At 27.7% G+C, this 25,596-nt stretch overlaps 1 protein-coding gene across 2 annotated transcripts in view; it reads left to right on the plus strand.

Annotated features, from left to right (window-relative positions):
• The first annotated feature begins 5,579 nt into the window (after positions 1-5,579).
• The window catches only part of LOC107446427 (sugar phosphate exchanger 3), a 53,816-nt gene continuing 33,799 nt past the window's right edge, over positions 5,580-25,596 (plus strand). The window contains exons 1-7 of one of the 2 annotated variants that reach the window (XM_016061068.4): positions 5,631-5,923; positions 10,453-10,558; positions 13,047-13,083; positions 16,815-16,907; positions 20,597-20,680; positions 21,007-21,152; positions 23,393-23,489. In XM_016061068.4, coding sequence (XP_015916554.1) covers positions 13,063-13,083; positions 16,815-16,907; positions 20,597-20,680; positions 21,007-21,152; positions 23,393-23,489 — 441 coding nt within the window. In that variant the 5' untranslated portion in view covers positions 5,631-5,923; positions 10,453-10,558; positions 13,047-13,062. Of the gene's footprint in view, positions 5,924-10,452; positions 10,559-13,046; positions 13,084-16,814; positions 16,908-20,596; positions 20,681-21,006; positions 21,153-23,392; positions 23,490-25,596 lie in introns of both variants that reach the window. The other variant, XM_016061067.4, reaches the window with a different exon arrangement.

The following is a 25,596-nucleotide window of genomic DNA, read 5'->3' on the forward strand; positions in this document are numbered from 1 at the left end:
CCAATAGCCCATTGTGCAGCTCTAGTGCGACGTAAATTAACAACAACAATAACAACTGTCTGGAATGGTGGTAGTTCTGTATTGGTGATCGAAATGGGCTGCAGGTGGCGAAGAGCAGAATTCTGTACCTATGGAAACACTTCACATGCTTTCCCCATTAGCGTGTGGAAAGTCATAGAGGAAGGAAGTGTGTTAGTTTCTCTCTTGATTTTCATGTAGATTAAAATCTTTTAAGTTGGAAAACTATATGGAACTGAAGACTACATTAAACATAGTTCCAAAGAAAAGTATCACGGAAATTTTAAAAATTATTTTTATTAAATAAAAAGAAAAATATTAAGAAAAGGGAAAATATCGTAGTACATTCCTATACAACTGAAATGAGGAGGAGAGGGAAGGGCTAAGGGCATGAAACCGGTCTCTCCCCAGATGGCGTAATCGAGTGTTGCGATCGCCAATATTTCTTATCGGTAAGCATTCCACAAATTTGAGCATGCGTCAGGTCTACTTCGATTTCATCAAAGCATGAGTGAAGTGGGAAAAAAAAGTCGCTGTCTTTGATGTGAGCGCACGTGCATCCTTCAAGATGAACACAACCCTCATCCTCGATAACAATCGTCCTGGTGTAGTATATTCCCTTCGAAGACGAAAAGTATCTATTTTAAGAATTTGCTTTTACTGCATTCTAAAAACATAGCAATCTATGCAAATGAATCAATCAGAAGAGATCAAATTAAAAACATTTGGCTTCACTTTCTTAAATTAAAATACTATACTTTTTATTACCACATTTATTTCCCACAGCTTATTGGTCTTTCCCAATCTCATTTTTAGAGCATTATTCAGACATATATTTGCCTGTATCATATTAAGAACCTGATAGTATAGTAAAATTTAGGATATATTTAAAATTTTATAATTACTTAATACAGAGCCACTTTTAAAATTTTATTGCAAAAACTGAACATACTTATCAATGGAAAATCTGAAAACCTTTATTTTCTTTTATATTTGAACTAACTCTGATTGTTTCAGTATCCTCAGAATTCCGCGAGCATTCAAATGTGTTATAACAGAATTGTCACCTTTTGCTATAGGGGGTAAAAATTTATTTCTTGAATTTAAGTTGGTGACTTCCTTTAAGTATTTTAGATATGGGCTTAGGATTGTAGAGTAGTTATGTGAAAAAAATTGGATAAAAATATACTGTAGAAATTTAACGGATTTCTGCATTTCGCAACAAATTAGAGAACTCACTTCTGCTGAAGTTGTCCTCATTAAGGAAGCATATTATTTTAAGAAAACATTACATTACAAAAAAATTTTTAAAAGTAGTAATTTAACAAATTTATTTCGAATGAAAGGAAACGTATAAGCATAAAAATTAAACTGAGCAAAAGTTAGGAATTACAGCTTTATTGTATTTAATAATTTCAGATTTCCCTCAAACTTAAAATATGAGTTGCAAAGTGGAAATTTTAAACAAAAAATTGCAGTTTATACTTTCATTGTGCAGAATATTAAAGTACCAATTAATTTAATCCATACATTTGTAGACAAAAAAATACTTGATTTGTGATAACTGAAGTATGTAAGAAGAGTTCAGTTTGAAACTTGTTACGAATTTACAATATTAGACAAAATTCCGATGATAACGAATTTATATCTGGATAAAATTTAAAGCATATTTTAAGTAAGGGAGAAATGTTTAAACTAAGGTAATCGAAATTCTTTTGTCACTAACTGTTACTACTTAATCATATAATAATTATCTTTTAATCGAATTAAAATTGAACTATTTTTCAAGGTTTAAGTTAAGTTATGGATTTAATATTTTCAATGAACGTGAAATGACATATCTCATATTGAAAATTCCTGAAATACAATATTAAAAGTTGCTCCTTATTTTATAAACAGATCTTCGAATTTAAAATTTGGCTCAACTCGTTCAGATACATTTACTATATTGAATTTAAAATTTTAAATCTCTTGTATTATGTGTTGATAAATTAAAAGAACTAGCAGGTTTTAATTACGCAATTTTGCTTCGTTGGGAACTCGTTTGCTAAAAGTTCGATTAAAACTATTGAAAATAAATTAAAATAATTCTAAATTCTAAAGTAAAATCTGTAAGGGGTGAATTCTTTAATTTGTTAAAAAATCATTAATATTAACTACTAGAAAAGGAACTAGATTGTACACGGGAAAAAATAAAAAATTTAGTTACTATTGACTATAACATACTAAAATTTATAAATTTAATTATTATATTTCGAAGTAAGAATTAAATTTATGGAGAAAAGTTTATTTTCTGGAATTAAACACAAGATGAAATTCCCGGGCTATTTCATCCCATGTTTTATTCCATTTATAAAAAATTACTCGGATAAAAATTTCTCATAATCTAAGAGTTACCAAATATTCACATCTGAAGCCATATTACACTAGATTTATCAAGTTTTATATTAAAGCATTGAGTTATTCTAACAAACTACATCATTAGAATAAGTATTTCTTTCGCATTGGTTGATTTACATCTAAAAAGTACTTACTATAACACATAGCACTACTTACATAGAGTGCATACATCATTTTACATTAGAAGCAATAGCAACAAATAAAAACATTTCATAACATATATTCCACGCAAGGTAATAAATTTTGCTTTTTTCACATTCTGGGATCTACAAAAATATGAAATTTCTGGGAATCAGTATCAATTTTTAAGAGCCAAGCATGCTCGATTCTAGGCCAGCTGTAGTTTTTCAGACACAGTAGCGACCAGATGCTCGATATTTATTATAGTTGTAGACCACTGATATATTACTTTGCTAACACTCCTAAATACTTTTCGGTGTTTAGATTATTAGTATTAATGTTAGTGTTTAGTAAAAGCCAAAGTATTTAGTAGTGTAACATTGTTTCTGATACCAGTTTAAAATACCTGCATCAAAGCCATCTATTTACTGTAACAATTTGTTTTCCGAAGTACTGACATTCATTTTATTACTCACCGTTATGGAAGTTTCTTATCAAACTTCAATAAAATTTAATACCACGATATTGTATTGATGTTCACAAGCAATGCGAAAGAAATAAAATATTCCGAAGTAAATAAAAATCATTTAGATTTCATGGATACCATATTGGAATAAATACTAAATCGTATACCTTTTCTGCCCAATTTTAAGAATTATTTACTAGTTTCTCAAATTTTAATTCCCTTCAAAATGGCAATATTAATTTCACTTTTTGAAATTCCTCTTAAACTTTTTTTTTAAATTTGGAATATTTGACAAGAAGAAAGCAAATACCCACTTTTGAAAGTGATAAATCAAAAAAAAAAAAAAAAAAAAAAAAAAATCTGTAAAAATTAAGTTTTGCTTATTTAGGAGAGACACTATTACATATTTCATTGAAACATTTTTTCCCACATATTAACTATTAATTCATTTTTAATTAAAAATGAATTAATTTTTTATTCACAAAATGTCAAATTAAAAATGAAACACTTGTCATTTTCTCTTAAAGTGATTGCAATATATAAGAATTATTGAATTTTGTATCAAAAAAATATTAAAAATGCTACTTTTACGAAATTCCTGTTTATTTCATTATATCTTGTTATGAAAGTATGCTTAAGCGAAAAGAAATTAATTTCCTCTCAGAACTCTGAAAGTTTTCCCCCCGAAATTAAGAAGGCAAATTACGCGGTCTAGAGTATCATATGCAATGTCTAATTATGGACTGATATAATGCAAATTATATTGACTGTTTTATTTATATTTATTTGTGTGCATGCATGCATCTGTAGAAACGAAGCAATAAGTTCGTTGAAAATGAATTTGGATGTAAAGCTTTAAAAATTCCATTGTTAAGAGTAACATGACGCTCAGTTCAAATAATGTAATTTTTTTCTGTTATAAATTAAAATACAAGCTAGTGCAACGTATACTTATTTATTGAATTGATGAATATTAACTTTGTTAGCAGCGAAGAATATTTAATGAATAAGATCATAGATTGTTTACTTCTATAAAGAGTGACAAATATAAAATCCAGTTTACCACTTAGGTGAACTGTATGTTTCGAGATTAAAAAATTGAAGGTATTTTTAGATTGTGTTGAAGGAATACAATCTAGAGTTTTCATAAACTTCAGTCAACACAAACAGTATTTAATCACTTCTTTTTTTAAAAAAATTAATTACAATGTCTAGATACGTTTTATTTTTGTCCAATATAATTCATATGCTTGCGATTTTCATAGATTCTTCGGAAATTAATTTTGTAGCAAATTTTTTGTGTAATAATGCTTAAACAGCTAAAATACGTTAATAATAATTAGCATGTGAAAACCTTCGCAGAATGATTTGTATATACTAATCTAACATAGTAAAGGATTTTTTCAAAGACTTGAAAATTTGCACCAACCCTTATAGTACTAAAAACTAATCAAGTATATTTTGAAAACTTCCTGAAATATTTGCTTTGATAGAAATTTTAATGGAAACCCAAAATCGTATGTTAACGCACATTAACGCATCTTCGAGGCCAGGTAATATTGATATCTATTTAAGCAAACAAGCTTTCACTTAATGATACTTGGAAAGTAAATGGAGAAATGGTCTATATATAGACTAATAAACTTATTTGTTAATGCTTGATTGTTTTAATTAAATTCATTTATCAGCTTTTAATTTAAATCATTTCTGGCATATAACAAAGTTTTAAATTCTATTACGATATTTAAACCTATACAACATCAGGTGATTATTCTGTAACAAAGCATTCAAAACTATCTCTAAAATGCGAGGTTTGGTATATCTAATATTACTACTGATTATCCCTAGAATGTGGAATTTACATACAATTTGCAACATTGCTTTCAAAAGTAATTGTCAGTTCTCATAAAATCTATTGCAGTTTTGAAACATGCAGTAAATATTTTAGTTATCCTTAAAATTTGAAAATATTGAAGTTTTTTTTAAATGAAATTGTGAGGGACTAAAAGATTTTTGTGGTATAAAGCTACACATTTTATCAATCGCAAATATAAAATAAAATAATTGTAAATAATAAAATAATCATAAATATAATAAAATGTTTGTAAATAATAAAATAAATGTAAATAGAAAATTATAAAATTTTGACAAATGAAATGACCTTTATTAACCATTAGTTTGTTAAATCTGAAAACGCTGTGAACTCTGTGAAAGAGGTCTCGGCCCCCTAGCGAAGGGAGCACGATTAAAAGATAAACAAAAGCCATTGGTCACTTTCTTATGACTATCCATTCACAACATCACTTCTTAGGGGGAGGGTCCAAACCTTTGTTCGAGGACTGGGATTCCCTTCACCGCTCTCTTCGGGGGTTGTGAGTTTAGGATTTTGTTTTACTATCGGACTGGGGTATAGAATAGACTCGGAAGAATAGTGACGCCACCGTCCGAGTTCGAAGGCTGCGAGTTTAGATGTCAAGAGGAGGAGTGGGAAGATTGAGACATTGAACCGGTCTTCTCACTAGGTGGCGTATTAAAGCTTTGCAATTGCAAAATGGAGAGTTCTGTTTTGCGCCATCTGTAGCCCATTTCGATCGCCAATACTGATTTTGTTAGGATAAGTTTATGCTTTTTCAGGAAGCAGCTTCCACACATCCGAATGACAAACGAGCCCGGACAAAACAAACAATTCATCAATTGCTTTTAAGTTTTTGTTTGTCAAAGAATTTGATGAATCATACATCATACGGTCTAGCTTTAAATTTTAATGGCTTCTCGCCGTGCTGTCTTCCGAAATACTCCTGATAATTCAGAAGTAGACTCAGAAAATGAAAATCGAGAAAATGAGAATCGAGAACATTTTCAGGCGAGTCCTAAATTGACTAAATATCATGTTCTCGCGTTTATCCTTACTTTCGTCAGGTAAGGTATTAATTTTTATCTTGTCAAAACTATTGTTCATTGAAATTTTTTTTCTCTCCACTTTGCTATTCCTAATAACAGAAATTTTATTGTAGTCAGAAATTCCATTTTTAAAGAATATATATAAAATTTTTTTTCTAAATCTAATCTGGACATTAAATGTGAAAGTGTATCAGCTAAATAATATTTGCATTTTAGTTGACATTGTATGTCAACATTGATCAGGGACAGTTTGAGGGAATATTTCTGTATATTTATCTGTTCGCACAAACTTCGATGGCCAAGGCATTAAAATAATTTGACACTTCCAAAATTTTGGTGGCTTTGAATTACACCCTAATTAGAAGGTGCTCCTCTTTTTTTAAAATTTTTTTTTATTAGTTTCTTGCAGGCCACTTCCTAGAAATCACTAAAACTTGACTATTATTTTGGTCCAGGTACTGATGCTGAAATTGTTCCATTAGAAATTAAATCATCCAGGGCTGGGGGATAATTCTTGGTAAAATATCCATATTGGCACCTGCATCAAAGTAATCAAGTTTTTGGCTGTGGCTTATGAGAAACCATAAGAAACATCATGGAAGTGAACCAACTTGAAGGGTATAGCTTGTAGGCAATTCCGGGCATACCATTAGGTACATATTTTTTAAATTTTTTTTTAACAAGTTCAGAAACCTCTTTGGCAGCTATGTTTTAATTGGCATAAACAGATATTGTTTAATTTTCCCTTGATTCCTGCAATTCCTATGGTAAAGGTTGAATGTCAAATGAAATATGTAACAGTTTCTTTGATAGAGCTTTTAATACTATATAATGTGCATCCACTAGGGCCGGATTTAAGTTTGGCGAGGCCCCAAGCTACTGAAAAAGATGGGGCCCTTATAAGTTCAATTCTATTTATATACACCTGAGGAAAACTGTCATTTTTTATTGTTGAGTATTAACATTAAATTATTAAAAAAATTTCTTTACATTACATTTTGCTTTGCTACTCAAAATCCATAGACTTAGAAACATGAAATTATGAAGGTGTGTGGAAAATATGCAAGGAGTTAGAAAGAAATACAAGAAAATACAATTTGATTATTAGTTTTATTCTTTTTATGACCACCGTTGAAACACTTGACTCAATTTTGAGTTTACAACTCCCCATGTTTAACTGCGTAGCCTTGTAATTTTGAACTCAATGCAGAAGACAAGTGAACTTCTGGATCAGTACCCAGAGGTATTGATTTGTTATGAGAACTTAGTGGACTTTGTGACCCAGACAGATTTAGCATGCACCAGTCACCATTTTATACATGGGAATTGTTTGGCCAGCTGGATTCGAACTCCCATTCTCATGAACATGAGTCCATAGTCCTCAACCAGGCTATTACAGCTAAATTATTCGTTTATTTTATAACAGTCATTGAACAGCCCACCCAAATTCAAGTTTCGACTACTAATGTTCAACTCCTAGCCTTGTAATTTTGAACCCAATCCAGCAAATAAGAGAACCCCAGGATCAAGTATTTGATTAAATTTTTGCCTTCGTGGAGGACTTTTTGATGGAACCAACCCGCATTTGAGTTACATGGAGAGGAAAACCACGAAAGCCTCCGTCGGTTACTCTGACAACAAGGGGGCTCTAACCCATGATCCGTCTACCACTGAGTATATTTTAGGTCAGCACTGTGGTCGGTGCAAGCCGAAAGTAGAATTCATATCGACCAGCAGGCACTGGCATTCGAACTCGGTTCACCTCATTCGAAGGCAAATGCTCTATCCCTCGAGTTCATCTTCACTGACTAATAACTTTGCGGGGTGTTCCAATTTTATTGATTTGCTTAAATTTAGTCATCTTTAAAATGTAAATGGCAATCGTAATTTTTGTGTAAAAAAATGGAAATAGCCGTTTTTCCTCATATCTGCAATGATTAATGAAAAGCAACCACGAGGGTTAGTGAGCAAAGTGAACAAGGGGCGGAGTCTTCTAGTTTTTTAAATAATTGTTAAATCATTAGTTTTACATGCATACTTTTAAAAAAAATAAGAAAAAATTTTTTCAGTATAAAGAAATAAAAATAAAAAACTGTCATCAGCTGGAATAGAAGCCACGATCTCATAGTTTCGTGTTAGATTTCATAATCTTCAGCCCAAAATATGCACACCTGCCTTGCGATTTTTTTTTATAATTTTTTTTTAAAAATTTAATAAATTAAGTCATTTGAATACTTGACATTCTTGATTTTGTCGAAAATTTCTGGTTATGTTCTTGATGTAAAACTTTTAGACTCGTGTTTTTTTCCCCTTCAATTTTGCAAAAAAATAATTTTTTAAAAAAAATTGGAGGTGTCAAAATAGAAGGCTCTCTTAAATTTTGAGAAAAAATATCTGTTTGCATGCGACAATACAGTACCTTTTATGAAATGTGAATCATGGTACTGACCACACTGAGAAAAAAAAGTATGGTCAAAACTATTAAAATATAGTAAAATTTACAGTATTTATGGGAACACCAAAATACGGGATAGTTTTTTTCAATATTGATCTGGTTATGACTTCTCATGAAATTAACATAATAAAAATATAGTTTTTTGCCATGCTGTTCGGTAGTAAATGTGTTAACTTTTTTAATTTTATCATGATACCTTAGGAAAGTAGTTCCAAACTGTCTTATATGGAACTTAATGGTTTTAGAGCGAATTAGTACTTTTTACAACCGGGGATGAATACTTTTATAACTTCTAGATAGTTCTTTTATAATCTCTGATTATACAGTAGGGAACCGATTATCCGGAACGATCAGGACCATCACTATTCCGGATAAATGATTTTTCTGGTTTTCTGAATCGCTTCAAAAAGCCGTTTTTTTATTGTTAAACCCAACTAAAAAAAATTTTTTTTTGGAAATAATCTTAAAAAGAAGAAGAAACGATGAAGTAATACACTAATGATTATTTCCAAAATGATAGTAAGGTGAACATCTTTCAAAAAAGAAAGAAAAATCCTAAAATCTTTTTAGGAAAAGAATTTTTCTTTTAAAAACCGCAGGAAAATTTATCGAATTTCGTTCCTGTTTTTTGGTTTTCCGATTTCTGGATAGGGTTCTGTACTGTATTTTGATCCAAAATATAAATCATATCGTATATGATCTTTCTGTTTCCTTTATTAAATTATTTGAAGTAAAATACCAATTAAATAGAAATGGCATTTTTTTAATGAAAATATATTTCTAAAAATAAAAAGTGTTGAATGTTGATCAAATTAGGAAAAAAATAAGCATTTATGAAATATTACATTAATATTTTTTACCACACTTTTCAAATCAATATAAAATAACTAAATTCTTTTATAAAGAAAAATGATTTCTAAATTTTCATTTGTATAGCGTTCATAACTAGTCTCTTCAGTTCATTTAGAAATAAACTATAATTTGGCTTATCTTATTCATTTTCAGCTTTTGTATATACTCCAAAAATAAATTCAGAATTGAGTAGATATAGCACAAGGATTGCAAATTTAACTATCGGCTATAAAACCTTATTTAAGATTGTTAATGATAAAACAATGAAAATTCTTCATTTCTCTAATTAACTAATTAAATATTTTTAAAATAGTCTTTTTTTAGGTTATAACGTTCACAATTACCTTAATAAACTTTAATCGTAATATCGGTTTCCGCCATTATTTTGGGTTCCGTAGAGGGAAGCCTAAATAATAATTAGGAACCGCTGCCTTAGAGTATGGCATAATAATCACTAATTCGGTTCATTTTATTTTTGACTTTTGCATTTTTATTAAATGTGTGGTAATAAGAGCTATAATTTTAAAAACCTGAATTTTCGATAAACTGCTGCATTTTGAACAAAAAAATTACCAAATGAATGATTTAAATACCATATATTTTGGTTTTGTTACCAAAATTGTTTTTTTTTTTTTTTCTTCTTTTTTGAGAGAAGTGCCGTAATTTTTTCTCTGTGAGTTATTTTGTGTTCTAAAACTTTCGCACTATTTATTTAGACAAATATATACTAAAAATGGCCTTTAGCATTGAATGTCAAATCCAATCATGGAAATAAGGCTATTTTTTCACACTTTGACTTCTACACTTATTTTAAATATTAATATTACAGATAAATTATTTTTATAAAATAATGCAATTAAACTAAGTATACCAAATTCATTTAGAAATAGTATAAGGAATAAGAAATTAATACCTTACTTTTTATTTACATAAAAAGTGTGTATAGCCAACAATTATATTTTTAAACACTTTGATTAGATTTTGAAAAGCATCCGAAAATGTAAAAAGAAAAAAATTATAATGGGCTTCATAGGGCCCCATCTCCGAATAAAACTTTAAAAAACGAAGAAAAAAAGTGGGATCTGGGGGCCCCAAGCTGCTTACACGTAAATCCGGCCGTGGCATCCACTATGTCTTACTTTCCATGGAATTGCCCATTAGATACTTCTAATATTAAATTTAATTTTTATATACTTTAATTAAATGAAGTCATGCATATTTTTTATTTTTTTATGTATAGCTACGCTCTTTTCCATGCTACTCGTAAGACTTTTAGTAATGTTAAAGTTACTGTAACATCTACCTGGACTCCTGAAAATGTATCACTTCCAAGAATATATGATGAGGTAAGTACTTCATGTTTAAGAATGATAATTTTAGATTGCTTTAATTCTTAAGTTATTGCTTGAATGTGTTTTTACTTCTCTTGTTTTACCTTGCTTTTTTGACCATAATTTCAAGATGACAACCATCTTTTCTCCTATTTTGAGAACCAATAATCCAAATCCATCTCAAAAAGTTATGGGTAATTTTCTTAAAATTTTAACTTTTGCCTAAGACAATTAGGAAAAATTCATCTCATAATTAACTTAATAAGTGATAATTTTCACATTAAGACTACACATTTAAGTAAATAAATCAATGACCAGCAAGGGAAAAACTTTAAAATAAAAATTTAGTGACAGTTTTAAATTGTAATTCATGGCAAGATATAATTACTGCCCCTTTATTTAAAACCACATGAAGATAGCATTAAATGTTTTTTTTTTGTATAAACCAATAATTACTAAGCAAATGAAGGAAAACGTTTTAAATAGTATTTATTTGAAAAGTTAATATTTTTTGAAGGAGCAGAGATATCTAAAATTTTGAAGAAACATTAAGAATTTTTGCTTTTTTATTGTAAAAACATCCTTGTATCACTTATTTTTTTATATTACCTCAAGTATGACCACATTTTGTTGGCAAACACATAGTAGTTTAATACTGAAACTCTTGTTTGTGAATTTAAAACAGGTTTTAGTGTACTGGGACCATAATTATAAAGGCCATTAAAGGCAATAAATTGAAAGAAAAAAAAATATATAATTTTTTCTGTTTAACAATATCTATTAAATTTTAAATTATTTTCTCTAAAATAATTAAAAATTTAATAGATATTGTTTGTTTCACATTTTAAAATATAATTCGTATATTTCAGGGTTGGCAGGTTTTTGACATGTGACAGTTTTTGACAGTTTAAACCGTCATGTCAAAAACCTCACTGTCAAAAATGTCAAAAACCTATATTCATATGTGAAATTTAATTAATACATAAAATTTATGTATTTTTTATAAAGGATAGTGTTTCTAAATATGTTCTAGAAAAAAATAAATTTAAAATTTTGAAGAAACACTATTTTGAATAGTAACCAAGATCTTGTACTTTAGAAAACTCATATCTTTTGTAATATTATGTATTCATTTTCATGTGTTATTGAAAATCTGCAGTGATATTATTAAGAAATTTATTTATAACCAAATTTAGTGTATAGTATAGATTATGCTAAAAATTAGACATTATGTATTTAATTAGGATATATATTATTTGTATATACATTAAGATATACATTATTTGTATTCTTAATATGAGTGGAGAAAAAAAATTAAGAGATAAAAATTGTTTTAAAATGATAAGTGTAATAATTATAAATAAATATAATAAACAATATGAATTATATTTATCATTTTTCATAAATATAACTACTTTTAAATTCAAATTAACATACTGGATAATAAAGATACTCGGTATAACATTAAAAAATTTTTGTTATACACTTGTATCAAGTTTGTATTTATACAACATAACTTGTAAGTTCCTTATAAATATTAGTTATGTGTCAAAAATGCATAGTAATAAACTTTTAATTTTCTTAAATATAAATTTTTTTTTTTTTTTTTTCAGAATATAAATATTTAAACAATTTTTGTGCAAAATTTTTCTGCACATGCATCTGAATATAAATTTCTGAGATTTTAAATCTGTTATTTTACCTTAATTTTAGTTAAAAAATATTTTAAAACCTGCTGATTACCTACAGTATAATTAAATTTCAATATAATGCATGGCAACTGTTGGTAGTTTTGAAGTTTATATATTTTCTTGGCAAACTTCAGTTTTTGACTGTTTAAACCAGTATTATACCCTTGTCATGTCAAAAACCACTTTTTGACGTCAAAAACCCAACCCTGGTATACCACTAAAGTCAATTTCCATCAAATTTTAAACAGTTTAGATTAAATATATTTAATCTAAACTGTTTAAAATTTGATGGAAATTGACTTTAGTGGTACTTTTTAAATGACAAATAATTTTACTTTTGTTTATCTTGTGCGTTACAATCACTGAAACTTTTCACCCAAACAGCCCGAGAAATGTTCGGTTACTTTTTATTCAAGTGGAAGTTTTATTCTTGATCTTATTATTACATATACGTGTATATTTAATTATTTTTCAATTAAGAAATGTCAGTAAATATTTGCAGATTTCTATCAGACATCAATATATATTTTTTAAAGTAACCTAATTCTTATTTATACTCACAATTTTTTTTAAATAAAAACTGGCGAAAAAAAAACAAACATCTAGACATTAATGCTGTTAAAATTATAACTTAACTTTTTGCACTCCGAGTGCATTAAAATATTATTATAATAATGTTAGCTTTAATTTATATAAAATATATAATCCAATATTGTTATATAGCAACTAATAACCATACAATAATGTAGCAAAATAATAAGATACAAACATTGTAAATTTCAAAGTGGTGACTTTTGAATGTTATCCCTTAGGTGTCAGTGGATATAGATGTATCCATATTTTATGAAAGTAAGTAATTACATTTTATGCAAATCAATCATTTTTACTAGCTTGCCATTTCATAGAAAAAGAAGTAGAGAGACAATAATCAACTATACACAGCATTTTTAAGCTTGTAATTTCTTAAAAAACCTTTAAAAAAATTGTACTGCAATTATATTGTACTATGCTCTGAGTGTTCTTCACAACCTGGAAGTTGTATTTTATTAATCTAGAGCCATTTATAGTATTTTATTGTACTTTTGTGCTTGGAATTACACAAAAGTTGGGGATACATGCAAAATGATGTGTAGAAGAAAATATATAAATTATTTTAAGAACATTGATCATATATATTGAAGTTGAACTATATTAGAATATGTATACATTTGTCTGCATAACACTTTCATAATATAGTAAATTGCTTAGGAAATTCAGAAATGTGTATTGAGGACATGAGACAACAATAACATTTTACTTATATTTTTTTATTTAAAGATATATTTTACCTATAAAATGTATTTGGTATATACAGTAGGGAACCGATTATCCGGAACGATCGGGACCATCACTATTTCGGATAACTGATTTTTCCGGTTTTCTGAATCGCTACAAAAAGCAGTTTTTTTTATTGTTAAACCCAACTAAAAAAAAATATAAAATATTTGGAAAAAATCTTAAAAAGAAGAAATAACGATGAAATAATACACTAATGATTATTTCCAATATGATGGTAAGGTTAACATCTTTCAAAAAAGAAAGAAAAATCCTAAAATCTTATGAGGAAAAAAACATTTTTTTAAAAAAATGGCGGGAAAATGTATCGGTTTTGTTCTGTTTTTTTTTTGTTTTCCAGATAACTGGTAGGGAACTGATCCGGAACGATCGGGACCATCGCTATTCCGGATAACTGATTTTTCGGAAAGCCGTTTTTTTTATTGTTAAACTCAACTAAAAAAAAAATATTTGGAAATAATCTTAAAAAGAAGAAAAAACGATGAAGTAATACACTAATGATTATTTCCAAGATGATGGTATGGTAAACATCTTTCAAAAGAGAAAGAAAAATCTTATGAGGAACAAACATTTAAAAAAAAATGGTGGGAAAATCTATCGAATTTTGTTCCGGTTTTCTGATTTCCGGATAACGAGTTCTGTACTGTATATATAAATACAGTTGAGAACCGATTATCCAGAATGGTCCGGGCCATCACTATTCCAGATAACTGATTTTTCCGGCTTTCTGAATAGCTACCAAACGTCGTTTTTTTTTTTTTATTATTGTCAAACCCAAATAAAAAAAATTATTTTTAGAAATAATTTTAAGAAGAAGGAAAAACAATAAAGTAATACACATAAGTTTAATAAGATAAAAAGAAAGAAGAAAAATAATTAAATAAAAATATATTCAGGCTTAATATAAAATGAGCAAAAAGGGTAAAATGGAAAAAAAAGGGCGTTAGGATTCAAAACCATCCACTCCATTTCTTACTTCATTATTAGCAAATGAAAATGGAAAAATGACAAGCATTTCTTTTCCTTCCTATGCACGAGAAAGACAATGTTTGAATGTAATTCTGGATGGGAAAAAATTTTTTTTTGGTAATTTCTGGGGAAAGGGAAAACAAAATTTTTTACTTCATTATTCTCAAATGAGAAGAGAAAAGTCACGATCGTTTCTTTTCCCTCCTATGCGCGAGAGAGACATCGTTTGAATATAATTCTTGATAGAAAAAAGAAGGAATCCTTCGAAAATTTCTGGACAAAAGAAAAACACAATTTTTTATTTCATTATTCTTTATTATTCTCAAATGAGAAGAGAAAAATCGCGAGCATTTCTTTCCCTTCCGATGCGCGAGAATAATATTCCATCGTTTGAATATAATTCTGGATGAAAAAAAAAATCTTTTGAAAATTTCTGTGGAAAAGAAATTTAAAATCTTTTACTTCCCAAAGGAAAAATCTTTCTGCAAAAAACTCTCTAACATTCTGCGACAATATCGCCATGATTCTGGCACACATTTACTATCTAGAAGAGTTTAACTTGGGTCTCAACATTTTGCTAAATCATTAATCGAAATCAGAAGGAAAAACACATCTATCACAATCTTATTCCTCATTAAGCTGAGTGATTTTATTTCTCCTCCACACCAATTAAACATAAAGTGGCAAGCAGACACAGAAGCTGACATAATAAAAAGAATTTATGTTCTACCACATTCTGCCCCCTCCTAACACCCCATTCAAAATGAATGGATTGAAAAATGGGTGCAGTTGCAATTCTTGACCTTCAGTCATTATTCCCCTTTCTTTGGCTGTCACTATCTTTCAAGGGGGAATAGCAGAAATGGCAGATAGTTTTTAAAAAAAATAAGAAAAAGTAGGAAATAACAAGAAAAAAAGGGGTACCCAGATAATCAGAAAAATAGGAGTTCTGCAGTCCTTGTAGAGAGTACTTAAAGAGATTTCTAAGAATCAAAAAAGAGAAATAAAATTATTTGTTTTAACTCTCCAGTACTAAGCAATCAACAGACATGATGACTCTTACTGTGAGAAGCTGGTAGTAATGACTCCCTCTGGTTAAGGGCCAGATGATAAGGAAACAGGTGTTCAATGAGTCACCCTTTCTTACTAAGCTATGATTGAAAGGAAACAACTATGTAGGGGGTGAAGAAGGGAATGATTGATGTTTAGTACAGGGCTCTTACTTCTCTTGACAGTGTAAGAAACTAATGATTATTTCTAAAATGATGGTAAAGTAAATATCTTTTAAAAAGGAAGGAAAAATCCTAAAATCTTATGAAGTTAAAAAAGAAGTTCTGCAGTGGAATGATCCTTAAGACATGGTTCCCAGTAGAACACGAAAGTCAAGCATCACTAGCTGCGGTCAGTGTGCGGGTGGGTGGCCACTTGGATCAGTCTACGAAGGGATCGAGGGTGTGCGGTATTAGTCCTCGTTAAACTGTTCTTCCGTAAAGTGCTCAACTTCGTGCGCAGTTCGTCAGGCTACCGAAGTGGTGCCATCCCCTCCGCAGAGGATCAAAATTGTGATGGCATGTCTTCGGATCATCCTTAGGGATGTTTCCCAGACCTTCGCCTATAGCCCATTGTGCAGCTCTAGTGCAACGTAAATAAAACTACAACAACTATGAAGGAAAAAATTTTTTTAAGAAAAGAAATGGCGGGAATATTTATCGAATTTCGTTCTGGTTTTTTGATTTCTGGATAAGAGGTTCTATACTGTGTGTATTTATATATATATATATATATATTTACTCTTAGTGAGGATTTTAAGCAACAAATGCCATTAAATTATCAAAATCAATATTTTATTGGGAAATATTGCTTAAGGAAGCAAAAGTTTACAAATTGAGATAACCCTTATGTTCAGCCAGAGAAAGTGTGTTTTGTGTCAGATTTATTTTCTTAAAATATTATCTGCATTAGTTAATTAACATTAAGATTGAACCCTCAAGCCACTAAGATTGTATCTCAGTGTCTGAAAATCAAAAGTGACTAGATCAAAAGTTGTAAAGGTGTTCCTTTTTTTGTGCTTTGTGAAATTTTTTATTATTATACATGGAATTCACTCATCTACAGTTGTTGTTGCCTCCCACTTCTACTTGTAATTGGAAATTTACTGCATCCATGAATTTTAATTTTCTTAAACTTGTTCACTTTTCTAAAAAAAAAAAAAAAAAAAAAAAAAAAAACTGTACTTTTATCTACCTCTTTATAATTTGAGAATTTTTCTTTCACAGAAATGGAATGGACATCATTTATTTGATAATTCTGTTGATGCATCTTTTTTTCTTGGAGTTTTAGATACTGTATTCATGACTTCATATGCAATTGTAAGTACAATAATTATTGATGATTATACATTTTCTTACTTAGAAATTTTACTGTAATTTCAAATGTGAACCGTATATAATTTGTCACTCATAGAATAATGTGTATTTAATCAACTAATGAGTTATTTTTCAATGATTTCATATGAATAATTTATGGTCTACTTTCAAATTCTTAACTCTTTTAGAAGCACTATTATTCACAAAATCAGATTAGTATGAAATTTTTTACCCTCTACAAACTCAACTATTATATATATGGGTGCTTTTTTTCTTTTTCTTTTTAATGAAGAAAAAGAGGCATTTATTAAACTTCAATGATTTCTGATAGGGGTGCCCATTCCTACTCAGGCTTATGAGGACATCCCCCCAAAACAGGAACAATCTACCTTTCTCCATTTTGGCAGACAACCAAATTACATGTTAAATTTTTATTTAAACAAATTTTTTTTTAGCTATATATGATCTATTTCAATTAAAGTCCTTGGTAGAAATATTTTGTAAAACATCATTTTCAGATGACAAAATTGGTATCATGAAGAAAATTGAAAAAAATAAGAGAAAGATTTCTAAGCATAACTGACATACAAAGTGATGTTGTGTTGTTTTCTTTAAGAATTATATCAATTTAAGGATAAGTTTGATTCAAGCCATCTAGTTCAAATTTAATGTAATTAAACAAAATGTAACTAAATATTTTTTAAAAAATTAATTTGATATGTACCAGGATTAGTTTGAAGAGTGTTGAAAGAAATTTTTATAATTTTTTTTAAATTATATATTTTCTTAATTATATATTTTTTTAATTATATATTTTCATACATTATGCATCTATTAATAATACTTTGAATATTAACCTTATCATAAGTAAAAAATATTTACAAAAATGATGAAATATTTCATCTCAATATGTTGTTTTTTTTAAAAAAGGTACATTTATTTAAAAAATATCTTTTTAAATAGTTATCATATCACAATTCAATAATTGTTAATCTTTAAAAATATTTAAAAATTTTTAAAGCTCATATAAGTGTATGCAATAATATTAAAATATATGAAATGTAAAAAAGTCCAATCCACAAACTTTAAACTAAACCTTGTATCTCTTGTAACCTGTAAAAACCGAAATCTGTCTGCATGTATGTTCGCTAATAACTCAAGAATGGGAACATTGATTTGGATTATGCTTTTTTCTATAGTTTGCAAATTATCATGGGATGGTTTGTAAACAATCTCCTCTTTCAGACATTATGTAGTTTGGATGCAATATAAGAAATTTTAAAGTTCACTATTGAAACTGATTCTTACAGATTAAACTTTCTTTCTTTTAAACGACTTTCTTTCTTTTACAGATTGGCAGGACGTTTTTCATTACAGTTAGCTAACGTTTTCGTAATTTTTTTTTTATTTTATCATTTTACGTTTTTTTCCATCCTTCTACATGGATTAGTAGCAGGGTTGGGTTTTTGACGTCAAAAAGTGGTTTTTGACATGACAAGGGTATAATACTGGTTTAAACCGTCAAAAACCCGTCAAAAATGTCAAAAACTAAAGTTTGCCAAAAAATATATAAACTTCAAAACTACCAACAGTTGCCGTGCATTATATTGAAATTTAATTATACTATAGGTAATCAGCAGGTTTTAAGATATTTTTTAATTAAAATTAAGGTAAAATAACAGATTTAAAATCTCAGAAATTTATATTCAAATGCATGTGCAGAAAAATTTTGCACAAAATTTTTTTAAATATTTATATTTTGAAAAAAAATTTTTTTTTTTTGATACTTAAGAAAATTAAAAGTTTATTACTATGCATTTTTGACATATAACTAATATTTATAAGGATATTAATAATGATAAATATAATTCATATTGTTTATTATATTTATTTATAATTATTACACTTACCATTTTAAAACAATTTTTACCTCTTAATTTGTTTCCCCCACTTGTATTAAGAATACAAATAATGCATATCTTGAAAGCAAGAAGTAATTATTCAACAGCTGAATATTTAGATATTCAACAAAACTATGTATATAGTATTCTGCAAAATGAAATTCACAAGTATTTGGATAAACTAAATTTTCAGCATAGTAAATGAATAGGCTGAATATACTGTAAATCGACACTAACTACTCTGTGTATTTAACAGAAAGCACTTAAATTTGTATTGTCTTATGTTAAAAAGATTATTAAGAAGATTTAAAAGAATATTAAAAAGATTTTTCTTTAAAAGATGTCTAATGTACAAAACTGCTAATGTTTATCTTTAAAAATGTCTAATTTTTAGTATAATCTATACTATACACTAAATTTGCTTATAAATAAATTTCTTAATAATATCACTGCAGATTTTCAATAACACATGAAAATGAATACATAATATTACAAAAGATGTGAGTTTTCAAAAGTACAAGATTTTGGTTACTATTCAAAATATAAGTGTTTCTTCAAAATTTTAAATTTGTTTTTTCTAGAACATATTTAGAAACACTATCCTTTATAAAAAATATATAAATTTTATGTATTAATTAAATTTCACATATGAATATAGGTTTTTGACATTTTCGACATTTTTGACAGTGAGGTTTTTGACGTGACGGTTTAAACCATGGTTTAAACTGTCAAAAACTGTCACATGTCAAAAACCTGCCAACCCTGATTAGTAGAGAAGTGTTCCCATTATTTTGTCCAACCCCGGTATGTAGCTATGTATTTCTTAAATGCAGATAGAATTTTTTTTTTTGTCCAATCCTGATCATTCCCAATTTTATACAACATTTAATTTTATTTCAATTCAATTATTGCTATATAAAAATGTGTTTTGATTACAAAATTATTAATAAATAGGTTTTTCTTTTGTTTCTTTTTCTGATTGTTCATTTTTGTTATTAAAAATAACTTACGAAATATGCAGTGCACATTTGTATTTGGAGCAACTGTACTTGAGAATTTACATTAGTAGCCACATTAATCAACATGCAGTGTTGCTAAGTTTTATATAATCTCATAATGTTTTGTTTAGCACTGTCTCATGTGTGTAAAAAAAATCCTTTTATTTGTGACATAAAATATTTCACCAAATTCCCAAAAGCCAGTAAACTTTGTCACACTCAAAAAATAAAATCAAAACTTACTCTAAATTACTAAAGATTTAGAATTTTATGCACCTCAGGTGCTTGATCTCATTGTTAATAAAATTTCAATTTATTTATTTATTCTTTTTAATAACTCTTCTTGATTTTACATTTATCTTTAATGTTGAAGCAGCAGCATTTAAGGCAGAAATTTTATTGATGTTTGCCTAATATATGTTGGTATTCAAATATCTAGAAAATATAAATTTATCAAATTATTTTTTAATAATGGACAATAGTACCATTTTTTTGAGTTCTCTGAGCAAGTGTATTCATCTGTGCTGACACACTAAATAACAAAAAGTTCTGTGTTTTGTCACTGATGATGGTATTTACCTATTACTATTATTATAATTGTACTCTTTCCTATTGTAAAAATAATTTATCAGCTTGTTTATTTATGCCTATTATGTTGTTCCTGCCTTATTTTCATACAGAAGAACTCCCCTTTTTTTAGATTATTCACATATAATTCGGATCATAATATTTTATTTACATAAATTATAATTTTATTTATGATTATAAAACTGCTATATTGCTTGATTTATAGGGACTCTTTATTAGTGGTGCCATTGGTGATAGATTGAATTTAAAATATGTTCTTGGATTTGGTATGTGCTCGTCTTCAATAAGTGTATGTATATACTTTGTAATAATATCTTTCATATAAATTATGCCACTAATATATCAATTATACAATTAAATTTTGTATAATTTTTATTAATTTTTAATGAGAGAAAAAAAATAAGTATTTTTCAAGAAAAACAATTAAAACATCCTGATTAGTGTTTTTCTGTTACATGTATAGAAGAGTATGTGTAAAACATATTTCAGGGAAAGAATTAAAAATAAAACAGTATTTTTTTGCTTCTCTTTTTTTTAAGTGTCAACAAGAATTTTGTATATTTAGAAATTTCTTTTTATTATGAAATCAATGTTTTATGAAAGTTCAATTTTTAGGTTTTCATGTTTGGAGTTGTTAGTGAATGGCTACATTTGTATAGCAAAATATGGTATGTTTTTTTTTGGATGCTAACTGGTTTCTTACAATCAACTGGTTGGCCCACTGTAGTAGCAGTTATTGGCAACTTTTTTGGAAAATCTAGGTAAAGGGTTATTTATTCTTGAACAATTTTGTATGTAATAGAATGACATTTTGAATTTTATAATCACAGTAGAATCCAGATTATCCAAAGCCAGATCATACGATCCTTTGGTTACGTGATGCTTCTTTTGACACCTGTTAAAAGTGTCCCAATGCAGGTTTCATCATTATTCCAGTTAATGTTACCCAAATACTGATTCAGTTTTGGATCTTGTGTTATTGAACCATACATTTAATTCAGTTCAGTTCAGTCCAATTAATGTTGTGATAAAGATTCCAAAATTTGACTTCTAGAAAATGACAATTGAGATGTTTAAGCTGGCATCACTTTACTTACCTGCCTACTGAAAATGTATCAATGATCAATTAGTTGCTAACCAATTGGAATATGTTTAATTTAAACTTGAAATTGTGAAAACAACTAAATTCCATTAACAACCATGATATTCCGGTATTTGAATGATTGATAATACTCAAGTTATATTGTAAAGACAATGGCTGAATATCTCTAATAAACAGAAAACAAAAAATCATCAATTTTTTTCATGATATTGTATCATTACTAAAAATAGAAAAGTAAAACACAAATGAGGGATTTTATTAAACTTTATTTTACTCCCTAATTGATTTGAGTAGTTTTTCTCATAGTTAAATGTTTATATACTCTCAATTTTGAGTTTTTGTTGCATATATGACTCGTGGTGACAGATAATTGAGATTCTACTGTATAGTTAACTCTTCACTCCTCCTGAATATTTTTTTAAACACATTTTTTTGCTCATTATTGTTATTAATATAATTGTGAAAAAAAATAATTTTTTACATGTTTTACATTTATGCAATTTTCCTAAATGTTTTCTTTTTATGCAATGAAACTTAAATCAGGTCTTAAAATCACTGAACTTGACCTAAAAAGGAATTTAGGTTTTTAATTTTCTGATTTTTTTTTTTAATATTTATTATTTTTTTTTAAATGCTCTCTTTCTGCATCGATATCTTTATAAAATTTTTTTTACAGTCAATTCATTATTTTTTGATTATTCTAAACCCCTTTAGTAATTCTGAACCCCCTCGTAAACAAATGTTATATATTGTAAAATTTTTCAGAAAAGTAAGCCATATTTTTTTTTTTTTACTTACCGAAAAGTTTTTTTTATTTTTGTTCATCTTAACATACAGAATAAAATAGTATAATATTGAATAGAAAATTTATATTTAAATTTCCCTATAGAAATAATGTAAGCGAAGCAGCTTTATGTAATATAAAAACACACACACACATATATATATATGTTGCATATATATAAGTGATAGATGCTATTGATGATTTAATTTTAGAGTTTAAAAGTTAACTTAGAAAAAAAAGTTTTTTTAGAATAAACTAAGCCTCTCAAACAATCTCACCTCTCATTTTTAAAGTAAATTAATTTTTATGATACATAATTAATTGTTAACTTGAATAAAAAACATAATTGTTTATTTATTTAAAATAGTTCATGATTGGTAAATTTGTTTTTATGCATAATTATATCAGTTGGGGTCATTTTTATTGACGGTAAACTTTTTCATTGATTCGGTTTTCGTAACGCCAACGTAAGTGGCATTTTCGCACTGTAAAAATACCACAGAGTAAAATTAAAATAACTTACGAAAAATCATGTACCTTCGATAACATTTTGAAATAGCAATAGAAGTAACTTCTAAGAACTACCAACCTCCATTAATAACCATTTTACTTTGAAACAGAGAGTGGTCGCTCCTGAGCAGTTTCATTGCATATGTATATATATGTAGGATAATTTTTATCCCATTTTTTAAAAAGATGTGTTTTAGCGCTTTTTAAAATAATTAAAAACAATGTTTTTACTTAAAATACATTACTAGAAATCTGAAAGGAAGATAATAAGATAACTAGAAGTTAATCAAATGTTATAAAAAGTATTTTGTTTTGCTGAATCATAAAACAAGTAACTTAAATGAATGTATAAATTTTTTAATTAATAACTTAACAGCTATGTGTTTGCTAAATATTAATTGCTTAATTATCATTTTTTGCATTCAAACCAGCTTCTATAATATTGTTTGAGAATAACCAAATTTTTGCCATAAAACTTAACAGTCAATTAATTTGTATATTATTTTACTTCATAAACCCTTTTAAACTTGTAATACATTTTTCTAAAAAATTTTTTCTTAAATTACTGATAATTTTTGTGTAATTACAATTGTTTTATTCAATAGTCGTGGCTTTGTGATGGGTGTTTGGGGTGCATCTCCATCTGTTGGAAACATTGTTGGAACGTGTATGGTCAATATTGTTCTACATTATGGTTATCAAGTATGTATATAAGTTATCAAAAACTGTAGATATTATTAAATTGAAGAATTTTCTTCTTGTTTAATACTGATTATTGTTGCATAGTTGCTAATTTCTTCTTTTTCTCAAGATTTTTCTCAAATATAATTATGTGATATGATAATGTAATTAGTTTAAAATCTTTCTTTTATTTGTTTTGATAGAACAAATACAGAAAGAAAAAATCTTTTATTGAAAATTATAAAAATAATTTTATTTTAAAAAATAAGTAATTTTTTTCAAATTAAATTTGTTAATATAAAAGTAATCTACATATATAAAAATGAATGTAATATGTCTGTGTGTGTATATGTCCTTTATAGACTATCGCTTCAAGCACGAGGAAAGTCACTGTCAACATTAGAACATTCTACGATAAATCGTTCTATCAGGATGAGCAAAAAACCTAATGGAATTTTTGATTGGTTAAGCGTTAGCCACTTTTTTAAATTTAATGAATCAATTTTCACTTATTTTAAAGACACATCAGTGATAATTGCTAGCTTATAGTTTCGTCAAAAAATAGTTTATTGCACGTATTTAATTATTTTATATTCGCTTTGCCAGATGAATTCAATGAACATTACGTGGTAGCACACATGGTCTACGTCACAAAATTTGTACTTTGTCTGATACCACCTGCTTTTATATTAATCCTTTTAAATGTGTTTCTAAATAATTACTTATTTAAAACTAACGGTTATGGAATACAAATTTTTTTTTAATTCAAAAGCAAAAATTAACACGTTGAATGCCATGGAGGTTTTCGGTGACCTCAGTGAATTAAATGTGTCATGAATGATTGCAAAAATTAACTCTTTAGTTGTTAATAATATTTCATCAAAATATGCAACGCATACTGGAAAATCATTTTGGCCAGACAGGCAGGCCATGTAAAATTAGCGGGGCATCCAATGTTTTAATGGGAAAGTGATGCCAATTCGTTTAGGAGAAATATAAAAAAATTGGCACCAATGAGGCTTAATTACACCAATTATGCTTAATTAATTAGGGTAATATATGCATATTGAAATAAAAGAAATAAGCAATATACTAGAAAACAAAAGAAATGAAGTAAAGGTATTTATTTGTCTAGAACAACAGTAAGAAATCGTCATACTATCATTGATGACAATGATGCTTAATTAATGTTGGTAATATGTATTAATTGATATAAAAAAGTAACTTCTGAACTCAAAAGCGAAAATAAGTAGAAAAGATACTTATTTTTAGATACATGTTTTGGGTAACCATAAAAAAATCTCCATATTATTATTGATACTAAAGCTCAATTAATATTGATAATGTGTATTAATTGAAGTAAAATAAAATAAGCCATGTGCTCAAGAGCCAAGCTCATGGAAGAAAGATTAAAAAGAATTTTGTTTAAGAAAACCATAAAAAATTCCCATTCACAGATGATGCTTAATTCATATGTATCACTGACGGTAATATGTACTACTGGTATTATGGTAATTGGCAAATTGGTTCTGATAAGAATTCTACAACGGGTTTTCCGCAGTTTCAGAAAATATTTTTTCCTGTGGTATTAATATCCAGTGTATTGATATTTTAAAGAATTAGAAATAAAAGAAATTTTTTCCACCACTACTTATAAATATTTTAACAGTAAATTAAAAGTCAGATAGAGAAATGGTCAGGCTCCAAAATCCTAATGAAGTTGGTATGTATATTTAAAAAAAAAAAAATTTTGGCTTTAGTTGACTGTGCCACTGACAAATATGTATAAACTAAATGTTGAAGGGTTATACAATAAGTACCAAATATACTTATATAGGGATAAAATATTTTATTGATATATTTGGTGATTTTTAACACTGTAGCAAGCAGTTTTAATACCTATATTTTGGAATTAAGTGTTTAATTTAAGGGGAATTTTAACGATCATGAATCTACCATGAGCAATAGCATTAAGCCAAGAGATGTTAAATACATTTTATCTTTATTCAATACGAATTACGAACATCATGCTTTGCTTACTTCAATAACATAAAACCAGCGAAGATAACAACATACAATATTAAATTAAAAAATTGAAATTATTTTAGCTATGTTAATTGAAAAACTT

Source organism: Parasteatoda tepidariorum, chromosome 11, assembly GCF_982258835.1.
Source record: "Parasteatoda tepidariorum strain Cologne lab strain chromosome 11, Ptep-v5.0, whole genome shotgun sequence".
Lineage (NCBI taxonomy): Eukaryota > Metazoa > Arthropoda > Arachnida > Araneae > Theridiidae > Parasteatoda > Parasteatoda tepidariorum.